Below are 12,037 nucleotides of genomic sequence, written 5' to 3'. Positions count from 1 at the left end.
AACATACATAGAAGAGATTTGAAAATTATAACAGAATTTTGGATACAAATGTATGCAAATAATTTTGAAATACTAGATCAAACTGTCATTTGTACATAAAAATTCATGTTGTAATATTGAAAGTTTGAAAAAATTAATCATGGGGAATTTTTACTTATTTATTTACTTTTCTTTGCCTGGATATTCCTTAAGCTTTTCAAAGGAAAACACTAGTCATAGAAAAAAAATAATTAAAAGTGGGATAAAGGCAGCCTTTGAAAGTTAATCCTTTTAAATTGCTTGAGTGTCTCAGAATTATTTTCCACCTTTTAAGTAAATATAATATGTAATAATATATCTGATTAAATTGGCTTCCTGACATTGCTTTGAGGTAGTTCTGCCAGAAATGGATTTCCTATGAGGCTGATGGAGTGAAGCCTTGAGGATCCTTACTTCCAATAGTGTCAGCTAAGACCCTGGAAGCAGGGGTCCTAGGATTGAGTTTTAAATGGTCATATATTTTGTAAAATTTTAAAATCATAAGATATTTTAATCTGCTGTAACAGCAATCTGTTATATCCACTTTCTCCACTCCAGATTTTTAAAAAGGTTTAAAATTAAGAAAAATGTATTCCCTAATATCAGACTTAGTTTCAAAGTCAAACCTAAATTTTTAAAAAATACATGATTTCTGTAGCATTTACATGGTTTCCAAAGTTAGATTCCAAATTTATTTCAAGAATTTGTTACATATCTAACTTGAGAACCTGAAAACAGTAGCAGATAGTCATAATCGCACAGAGAACTCCCATATAGATCTACAACTACTACTATAATCCAGTAAACTAACCAAAATAATATATTCTTAACATGAATGTACTAAAACATCATTGACAGATTGTATTCCAAGAATGCATCAAAATTAAAAATTAATTTATGAAATTCAAAAGGGTAAATTTTGATAATTTCTATAAACAAAATGTAATTAATTAATAAATTTCCAAATCCATTCCAAGTTGAAATTCTGAGCTATTAATAAAAGAACTGTTTAAAATTTTACAAAGCACAATTATTAAAAGTCAACAGTAAACATAATGCTTAATAGTAATCATATTACATTGACAGTAATAACTTTAAAGTTTCTGTTAACTTTATAGAATTTTTAAAAAAGAGTGTATTGGGAACAAAAAAATTCATTCAAAACAATAAAAATGTTATTTCTTATTCAGAAATTTAAAAAGATGAATTAAAAACTTTTTAGTACAATACTATTTAGCCTTCAGAGACTACTCTGACACATAAATATAACAGATTTTCTGTAAATATTTTATTCTAACATCAACTTTTACAGATTTAAATGCTTAGTAGTTATTTATCTTAAAACATTTCTTTGAAAATCAGTTGTATGATCATAAGATCTATTTATGGATCACAATAATCAATTTAGAAAACCACACTCACACTGGGAGCTCAAAGCCCTTTCGCCCAGGAAGTTAATTGCTGGGATGATAGCTTGGCCTTTTCCAGTAGTGCTGATGATAGTTTCCTCATTTTCGAGGATCTGTAGCTTGATGAATGCATCAGGTTTGGATGTGCGTACATGTATGGTAATAGGATATAATAATGAGACTTTAACTGAATACCTGAAGAGAAAATTCAATTTTAGGAGCAAATATTTTGGATTTCCCCTCAAAACTGTAAAGGAAATGAAATCATTTGCTGATACAATCTTAAAGCAAAACCACTTTGTAAAGTCAACTAGAATTTTGGAAGTATTATTGCTATTATAGATTTTGGCAGATCTTCTATATGCCAAAATCTCTATGCAATGGTCAACTGAAATAAATATGGGATGTTTATTATCATCCAATTCTAAGGAGGAAATGTAGCTTTCAACACGAGAAGCAATCGCTTCCATAACTTGATAGATCTGAAAACTAATGCCACACTAAACCCTGCCATTACGCTCTGGTCTTCAACTCTGAAAAAGAGCACACACAACTGGCAGGAGAAGTGCCCTTCAAATCACTGTCAACAGTGTTACCTTTGCTTCACAAAAATACAGAGAAGTTGACAGCAGTTCCCACTAATTGCACTTAGGCCTTGACCATGCAGGCTGAGAACTTCTTGCAAATAGACTGGCATGGAATGTCTAACTCCATGCCAGCACCCTAACCACCCCAGCTGCTCCCTGATAATACAATTGAAGAGAGGTTTTTTGGTGGAGGGGATTTTCACCCAATTTTAGGTGAACTACTTGGAAGTGCTAAGGATCCTATCAACTTTAAATTTCTCTAGAAGTTTGCTTTTCTGAGTATCCTATATCTTGAATCTCCCCCTTTATTCTTTCTCTTGTTTTTTGTACACAGATTTTTTTTAAAAAAAGATTTATATTAATGCATACAAGAACTGGACCACAGAGCAGAGGTGCAGGGCGGGGGCGTGGGGTGAGAGGATTCACCAGAGACAGAGCAGGGAGCAGAACAGGCAGACTGACTTAAATACACTGCTGAGGGGAGCAGCGGGCGAGTCAGGAGAGGTCTGCTGCACCATGTGGGTATCTCCTTGACTGACCGCAGATTGAACTCATGCAGCAGAGGCTGCAGATAGCTTCACAGTGCTGAGAATTAACCCCTTATGCCACGAGGGAGGCCCCTGTAGCAGATCTGACTCTTTAAAAACAGATGAAAACAAAATCAAAAACAAATCAAAAAATCTTCATTCAACCCTATGGTCTCACCTTGACTCTATTTCACTCTTCTCTGACTCACCATTACAGGAGAGTTACCTATTTTCACTGTCCTCATCTTATTCCTTTCACTACCTCTCAGCTGTCCACTCTCCCCACCTGAGTGCTGAGCTTGCTCTGCCCAGGGTTTTAAGCAGTTTATCACCACACTGTAAAACGTCAGTTCTCTGGCATACACCCCAGATCTTGTATGCATAAACAAATAAAATAAATTTTTAAAAATAATAATTAAAAAAAGAAAAATAAATAAATCCCACTAGATACAACTACAAGGAGTGATCCTACATAAGCTTTACCAAATCACCTTACCTATGTTAGTTGTTTCCAAAAGAGTGTAGAAATTGGAAGTCAAAACTGACTCAGGATTTTACTATGCAATGCATTGTTTTTAAAGATACAAGAGAAAAGAAAATTATTATTTACTAGATTTGGAATTTATCATTTTGATAACATTCATATTTAAAATAAAAATTCAATAAATTTAAAATAAAATATTTAATACAATGAAATATTAGTTTTTTAATAGAAAGCATTTCCCTTTTAGTTTTATACCTGAATAAAATATTCTTATCATTGGGTATGTAGTAATCTCTGATTTCCTTTACAGCAAAGGTATTGCAGGGGAATTCCCGAATAAGGAATGGGAGTGGATTATAAGGGCCAATGAGGCGCAGTTTCCATCGTGAAGATGACACATACATGTCACCAGTAAATGCTTCAGCCACGAATGTGTATCCTTTCTGCAGGGGAGAAGAATTACACAGAAGTAAGTGACACTGTCATTAGTCTCTCAATTGTACAATGCGTTTTCATAGCACTTAAATGCTCTATTATCTTGATGTACATAAAGATACCATAATCTCCTAAAAAACATCAAATCACTAGCATGATGTCTTGAAATCCCTTTTAGAAAGCACTGTCTTACAGGCTTTCAGAGAAAATGAACAATCCCAGCATTTTTGTTCATGTAGTTTATCACTGCCTCGTAATGGAATAGCTCAGTACCCTTCTACTTATTTTTTCTGTATTTTCCAGAATCATCTTTCTAAAATATAAAATGAGAGAAGCAGAAGAGTTTATGGAAATGTAGTTCCCTGAGATCACAGTCAGCAGATGAAGTCTCAAATTAATGTCAGAGCTAGTTCATGGAACCCAAATGTGACCCAAAAGATACACTGTTTAGGAGGGAGAAAAACAGCAGCTAAGGAACTTAGGAAAGTGGTAACATCTTTATGGGTAATAAACAGGTTCACCATAATTGGATATCTGGTCAAGAAATCAGTAAAGCATGAGCATGATATTATAATGAGGTACAAAAGTTCAAAGCAATGCCGAGTTTATAATTCCAGACACTTCTAGTAAAGAAGAAAAGTTAGATTTGTATTCCAGTTGTTCTCTGATGCAGAGGAAGTTCTCTGATATGTTTAGATTTCCAGAAACACAAAATTAGAAATACAGAGACAGAATGAATTCCTACCTTGGAATATTAACCAGAATCCAAATATCTGTAATGGAATGAGAAGGGCAAGACCCATAAGGACTTTTTAACATTATTTTTGGGACTAAGATAAAAGGAAGGTAAATTATGTTTGCTAAATTATTTTTACATGTGAAGTTTAATGCAGAGATTTATTGTAGTTTTCGGCTTGCAGTACTAATGCACTAAGGAAGCAGAAAAAATGAAGTTGGAGAGTTAATACTACTTAACTCCAGGACTTACTGTGAATTTTCAGTATCCAAGGTGGTATAGTATTGGCAAAAGAATATACAGATAGATCAAAGTGTAGAGAAGAAAGTTGAGGGCTGTGAGAGTGAATGTTCTAGTCACTGTGAGAGTGAATGTTCTAGTATCTCCTGCTGTCAAATAAACAGGACTTCAACAGAGAAAGACCAGGATCTTGTCTCTCTGCTAAGTAGATAGAAAACCCATCTGCTTCTCCTTCTGGAGCCTCTGCAAGGTGCTGGCCCCTCATCATGTTTCTATCATATGGGGAGGATCAATTTTATACTTACCTTATTTTTGGTGTACAAATAAGGCACCACTCTTTGGAACACCTTTGGCACTTGCTCCATTGTGTCATTGTTAACGATGTGAAGCATGCAGACTGGAAGTGTAGTGTATACTTTGGGAAGCAAAATCATATCTTGAGGAACTAAAAATGTTTCTCTGTAATTACAAAAGCATGAATTTTCCCTTGACATGAAAAATACAGCTTGAAATTCACTTTGAGGCACAAAAGTGTAAATATAAGTTTAAAATCCCAAATAACTATAAGGTGTGCACACACATTGGTTACTTTTAAAAAATACTAATATGCTCTTTTCTGACAAAAATGCAAACCCTTTAAGAAATCTAATTTTGTATGTAATTTTGACTTTCACCAAATAGTCTACTGACTAGAAATGAAATTATTTCTTTCTATACTGGAAGAACATCAATTTATTATGGTGTGTTTATCAAAATATACAAAAAAAATCATAATAATTTCACAGTGTTTATATTTTATTTAAAAACATGAATAAAAAGTTCTATAGCATTTTATTTATGCATAAACGATGTGGAAGACATTTTAATTAAGCTGTAAAAACCACCTAAAAATTCATACTTTTGATACTCAAAAAATAAAACTACAATATGAATATTGCATTCCATCTACAGAGAGACCACTCGCAATGTATGATAGCCTCACCTGAATACTATAAACCAGCTATTGGGTGGCTGGTCTCCATAAGTCACAGTATAGTCAACAAAAGCAATCTTAGTGTCTTCATCTTGATAGCATGGATAAGCTTTCATGGAGTCACACTTGCTTTTAAACATTAGTCTGTAAATGAAAAAAATAACTGAAGTACCAATGACACAAAGCAACTTTTAAAATAGATCTTACTTACAGATCAAATAGGCAAAAACTTAGCAGAAAAGATTGAGTCCTTGCTCAATTCCTTCTGGGGATTTCTTTTTTTTTTATTTATATAAGCACTGGGTACAGGCCAGAGGTGCGGTAGGATGAGAGGATTCACCAGAGACAGAGTGGGAGCAGAACAAGCAGATGGACTGAAAACACTGTTGACAGGAGCAGCGGGCGCAACAGGTAAGGTCTGCCGCACCATGTGGGTATCTCCCAGGCTGGCCAGGAATCCAACAGGCGCTGCAAAGGCTGTGGACAGCTTCACAGCACTGTGCTCATCCCTCTGTGCCACCAGGGAGCATCCCCCCACCCCCACCCTCTTCTGGGGATTTCAATAAGCAATTTTACTGTTTACCAGAGTCTCCTCCCTAACAGGATCTAAAGCTCTAATTTTTGTTTCCTCCAAACCAAAGGCTTCAAGAAACTCTGTTCTTCGCAGAGGCTTTCTGCTTAGAGGTTTAGGTATGTACAATTAAGAAAAATGAAAGTGAGTAGCATAGATGTGAAGCTGACAAAATACTGTGGAAGTTCAGAGCAATGGTGTTTCTAGCAGCAGTGATTATGGAGAACTCAATGAATATGGCTGCCAAGAGACTGCAGTGAGGAACTGCATCACAGACTTTACCTTAAGAGAGAGGTTGCATATTGTTCTAGATTCTGCTCTAGCATAACCCAAGTCTTCTGTAGAGTATCTGCAACACTGGTATTTTCCTTTGTGTCTAAACAAACAATGGAAAACAATAGAAATGCTGTAAGGTGTCTGAAAGATGGTCTTGTTCAGAATTCTTTCACAGACGAAGCTGAAATTCACAAGTAAGGTGGTGTCCAAGGCATGGGCTTTATTAGCAGCAAAATCGTGTACAAAATATAGAGCTGTGAACTCTGCTTGCCTTTCTATGCCATTTCCATTCAGCTTTGGTTAAAAATTATAAAATGTTTTTTGATCTAATTATAGATACTCACCAGAGTTTACAGCCTGAGATCTTTCATTACATCAAAAAATTCCTCAGCAAAAACTCTTCTCTCAGAAAAAAGAATCCATCCATTTTTTTCCAAAGAACATGACTACTAGCACCCCACTGAAGTTTAATGTAGAGTGCATTCCACAAGGGCCTCAGCAGGGAATGATTTGACAAGAAAAAATGTTAGTCCATGTGATGTACCTCAAATTTAACATGCCAGAGACTGACCTTTTTCCTAACTAGCCTATCTGTCTTGATTTCTTCATAGCACTTACCAATGTCTGAAATTGATGTCCTAATATAGTTACTTGTCTTTTGAATGCCTACTACCAAATACAGGACGCCTCCAGAGCAGAAAGCTTTGTCAGTTTTACTGACTTTTGTGAGGCCACGGTCTAGAGCCAGCACTGTGCACACAGAGCTGGCCAGTAAACACAAATGTAGTGAAAGAAAAGCAAATGCTATTAGACTGGCCCAGTTTTTGTCTCTAAATAGAGAAAGGAAAGCATTAGAGCAGCATGATTTTTACAAAGTAAATGAGCACCAAAAATATATTTAATTTGATGTATTTATGTGTTCTAATAGAAAAACCATAAAAATCAGGCCACGGTTAAATTTTTCTGTCACAAAATTAGGTAATGTAGTTTGCTTTATGTTGGTATATTTGTAGTTTTTACTGCTAGATGAACAGTGGTTATTCTCATTAAGTGTTTCAAACAGAAATATTGTTCAGACAAAGCATTTTAATATACTTAAAGAATTCTATTGGAACTGAGGATTTTCTGATGAAAATGCCAACAAAATTGTACCATGAAAATACCGAGTATCATTCTTGCCTCTAGTGTTTTGTTTTAAGCAGTAAAGTAGATCATTTTGCAGATAAAGTTTATTTTACATACATATATTTTATTAATACATTAATACACCTAAAATGCATTTTGTCTTCTAAGTGTACATCATTATTAGTACACTTCTTATGATATGACAGACACATATTATGACACTTCTACATTCATCATTCAATTTTTTAAAAAATGGTCTAGAAGGTAAAATGATCTATGTCTTCACATACATAAATATATTTTTTTAATAATATAACAGGCCTAAAATGTATTTTTGCTTCTAAATGTACATCATTGTTACATACACTGCTTTTGATATGACAGACAGATATTATGACACTTTTTCATTCATTTATCATTCAATTTTATTAAAAAATGGTCTTGGAGGCAAAATGATCTATGTTCTAACTGAAACTACAGCCTTCTGCAAGACGCTGGGGATGCACAGAGGAAAGACCAGCTCCCTGTTTTCAAGAGTTCACAGTAGATTGGGGACACTATTGATTATTCTCCTTGCCTCATTGCTTTCTTCCCTTCTCTCCCCCTCTACTCTCCTGCCCACCCCCTTCTTTCTTTCTTTTGCTCTCAGTATTGTGTTCATACTTTGTGCCAAGAACTGAGCTAAATTCTGGAACAAGAAAGGGAGCACACTGACCTCAAGGACTTCAACTTTTATAACATTTTTAAAATTTATCTGCGCCTATTTTGGAGTCATCATTCACAAAGATCTCATTCACACAGAAATATGTATTCTTACATAGGCAAGTTCATTTCATAAACAATTGAAAAATGATACCTGGTGTCCTGGCTTTCATAAGCAATCTAACATAGGTCCCTCTCCATATGGCTTGAATTTTTGTTGCTGCTGATACTTCCTCAGGAGAATACTCTTTATCACTTACTGGCACAGAATATTTAGTATCTACCCATTCCGCTGGAAAGAGAAAAACAAACTTTGGACTGAAAGCTACCTTTAAAGCCTAGCCCTGTATTCAGTGCTAGTGACATCTGAAGTATCGAAATAATTAATTTGTTATTATATTTAGACTTGTTTGCTGTGGATGCCCCTTTTTAGCATGTAAACATTCTTGAGGAGGAAATCGATACTGAGTATTTGACATCATAGTGAACTGTCATCGTTTTCCTCTGTAAAAGTAGCAAGATGCTCTCTCAAAATTGAAAAATAATGTTAAGATCATCTTCATTAACATTAGGATTTCTATGGATCTTATCACAGCATGATATCCTTAGAAAGGGGAGGTTCCAGGTTCCTGGGCCCACCCAAGGAAGGTGGAGCTGAGCTGTGAAGAGAAGCTAGAAAAGACAGGGAGAAGGGCATGGGAGAGGAAGGAAAGAAAACATTTAGGAGAGGACTGGAGATACACGGAGGAAAGACAGTGAAGTAGTAGCCACGCTTGCCTCTCGGCCTTGGATACCAGGGACTTGGGGGACATGGCAAGAGTCGCTTGAAAGAGACAGAGATGTGGGTGAGAAACACATGGGGAGACTGACAATGGCAGCCTTTACCTTAGCTTGTAGTTTGAGTTTGCTCTTCTCCTCCTAGACTTGCTTGGCCCATTTTGCCCCTTTCCTATGGTTCCAGGCCAGAAGGTACCTTAGGCTTTGTGGCAAGCTTCTGGGCCTCAATGGCCCCACTTTGGGTCAACCCTTTTTGGCTGTACATTTACCCATGTGGGGATGGGTAATTGAGTATTTTGTGGTGAAACCATTTTAAGTATATTCTTTCTCTTCTCTCTATTGCACACTAATTGCATTAAAGTTGTATTAATGCACACTTTAATTATTATTCAATTGTATTAATATTAAGTTGTATTAAAGTACACATACATTAAGAGTATGTTTTGTCTTTATGTGGTGAATGGCAGAACCCATTTAGAGCAGGCAGGTTTGGGAGTCTGAGGGGGTGCCCCTTCTGCCTGCAAACAACAGGAGTAGAGCTGGGCAGAAAATGGGAGGGTTACTTGACTATTAGAATAATCCCAGAATTCCTCAACTCACCCTGTATAGATTAATGGACTTTCATACATTTTAAGGTCAAGGATAAAGGAAACAGGAAAATCCAGGGCTCCCTTGAACATATGTGGGTTCAGGGAAATAGATCAGAGTCTTGGAACTTCGTGTATTCCCCAGAGGACAGCTTCAACTTCACCTCTGTTGGTAAAAACCTATTCTACCAACTCCACAAAAAACTCTGAGGACCTTCTTCTCTATTATTTTACATAAGTTTAGGAAATTCTTTATCAAATACATATCCCAGAATATGTCAGTACCTAAGGAGACATCTTCCAAGGAGGAATCGAGTAATTCCATGTCCAAGATCATGGCACGGAATGCAAATTTGAAGTTCAGGGGAGGTTTTGCTGATTGAACTTTTTTCATTAACCGCCATAAAGAAATTTGAAAAATCTGAAAAATTGAAATGCATTAGTATATTTATTAAACCAGGAAGATGCCATTAACTGGCATGACACACTCTTGAAAGAAAAACACATATGTATTTCAAATCCACACATAATCTGACAGGAGACACTCAAATTCTCCCTCACACAGCAAAAGACCAAAATTATTTATCATTGGAGTATTTCTAAGCCAATAAAATTTAATCACTCCAACCATGTTTATAAAGTACACTCATTCAAAATATAATATTAAACTGATTAAGGAAGCATACGATTCTTCAATAATGCGGTCCTTGTATTTAAGCAAGTTAAATACCACAGTTCACTGATGATAAGGCGCCAGCCATTGTAAGAGGCACTATTATTTCATTTATTAACAAAAAAAAAAATGCCACTAACAGGTTTTATCATATATTGATACAGGGCAACGAGGCACACTAAAATTGGCCCAGGACAGTGCCCAGATAGTCTGAGTTCTTCACTAGCACACACAATTGTAAGACTACTCAGGTTCCGGGAACAATAATGGGATTTATTTAACAAACCAGGGAAAACAAGGAGTTACTGAGGCCAGAAATGGCCATTGCATTTTTCTCTATTTTTCCTGAGCCCTGGACATCACTATTCTTGTTCCCTTGAGAGGCTCTGTTAAGCCATCAGTTCTCTTCCCCAGATTAGGTTTTTGTTAAACAATACACGTATTGCTTTTGAAGTGGTGACAGTATGAAACCTTATTAGCAAATCCTTGCGTGGAGAAGTCTGCAGGCCACCAAGCCAGCAAATATTGGAAGGAACCACCAACTTGAAAACGCATCCTGATTCCATTCTGATGTGAAAACGTGAAATGTTTGGATTAAAATTGATGAAATACAATGCCCTTCAAAGGGATGTGACTTGTATTTCTTGCTTAGCCCACATTTTCTAACCATCTCACCCCATCCCTTCAGTAGAGAAATAGGAACCTAACTCCACTATCTATGTCTGTCGCTCTCCCTTCCCCCCACCCACTCAGCCAGCAGTAGTGGGAAGGCCCATGAGCAAGCATTAACCAATTAAGCAAACTAAGCTGGACCAGTCACTGTCATTTTGGACAATAATTTGAAATCAGGACCAAGACCTTCTAAGCTAGCCATATATGGGGAAGGAAGGTAAAACTCAGGAGTCATAATTGTCATGATGTACACTTGAGAGTAGAGAAAACATGACTGTCAAGGGGGTAGGGGGGAGAGAAGATGATTAGTTTGAAGGGCCTTCCAGTCTCTTTTTGAATTTCCTCCAAGTCATTGCTTTCTGTGGTGCCAGAAAGATGTCTCTGTATCCTTATAATAAATCAAATCAGCACACCCAGCTCCTTGTTGTGTCTTAAATGAGTTAAATGTGTTTCTGTGACTTGTTAATGAAATGCCATAAATATTTCAAAATCTAAGCTGAAAATAAGAAAAATACATAATTATGTTAATGCTCCCACTGTAGTTAACTGAATGTTTAACAAAACTGTCTTCTTTCGCAAAACTGTCTTCTTTTGCTTCTACATTTCTGGAAAGATTTTCTGGATTTGCAGGAGATTTTATTTTAAAATCATTTTCTCCCAGCAACACCAACTTAAACTGGAATTACTAATACAATGAACTTGTGGTATAGGCAGGTGAAGCTAGAGAGAGACTGGGAGAAGAGAACCTAGAGGAGGCACATTGAGCAGAGAGACATGTGAAGAAGCTACACTTTTTTTTTTTTTAATGCATTCAAGAACTGGAGTACAGGCCAGAGGTGTGGGGGGGTGAGAGGACCCACCAGAGACAGAATGGGGAACAGAACAGGCAGATTGACTGAAGTACACTGCTGAGGGGAGCAGTGGGCATGACAGGAGAGGTCTGCTGCGCCTTGTGGGTAGCAACCTGGCCAGCTGGGGATCGAACTTGTGCTGCAGAGGCTGCAAACAGCTTCATAGGTTGCGTCTTTATCCATTGCGCCCCCAGGGAAGACCCTACACTTACTTCTTAGCCTTGGACTTGAACCTGAGACTTCAGGTCAAGGAAACAGATGAATGAGACAGAGATGTGGGTGAGAGACCCATGGAGAGGCTGACAATAGCAACCTTTATCTTGATGTTGATTTTGCTCTTTTCTTTCCAGACTTGTCTGGCCCCTTGTGCCCCTTTCCTATGGGTCCCCACCAG

General features: G+C 36.7%; 1 protein-coding gene across 4 annotated transcripts in view; it reads right to left on the bottom strand.

Moving 5' to 3' along the window:
- ADGB (androglobin) overlaps positions 1 to 12,037 on the bottom strand; it is a 115,585-nt gene that overhangs the window by 34,840 nt on the left and 68,708 nt on the right. For all 4 annotated transcript variants that reach the window (XR_008552804.1, XR_008552805.1, XM_037520537.2 and 1 more), the window contains exons 21-27: positions 9,733 to 9,868; positions 8,238 to 8,375; positions 6,263 to 6,356; positions 5,419 to 5,553; positions 4,742 to 4,895; positions 3,281 to 3,468; positions 1,441 to 1,622 (exon numbers count right to left, since the gene is read on the bottom strand). Coding sequence is in view for 2 of the 4 variants with exons in the window: in XM_037520537.2 (XP_037376434.1) it covers positions 1,441 to 1,622; positions 3,281 to 3,468; positions 4,742 to 4,895; positions 5,419 to 5,553; positions 6,263 to 6,356; positions 8,238 to 8,375; positions 9,733 to 9,868 (1,027 nt within the window). In the remaining 2 variants the exon portion in view is untranslated. The remainder of the gene's footprint in view (positions 1 to 1,440; positions 1,623 to 3,280; positions 3,469 to 4,741; positions 4,896 to 5,418; positions 5,554 to 6,262; positions 6,357 to 8,237; positions 8,376 to 9,732; positions 9,869 to 12,037) is intronic.

This window comes from Talpa occidentalis, unplaced genomic scaffold (genome assembly GCF_014898055.3).
Source record: "Talpa occidentalis isolate TD23 unplaced genomic scaffold, MPIMG_talOcc4v2.1 talOcc4.2, whole genome shotgun sequence".
Classification (NCBI taxonomy): domain Eukaryota; kingdom Metazoa; phylum Chordata; class Mammalia; order Eulipotyphla; family Talpidae; genus Talpa; species Talpa occidentalis.
The sequence above is the reverse complement of the archived record's forward strand: the minus strand, read 5'-3'. Positions and strand labels throughout refer to the sequence as shown.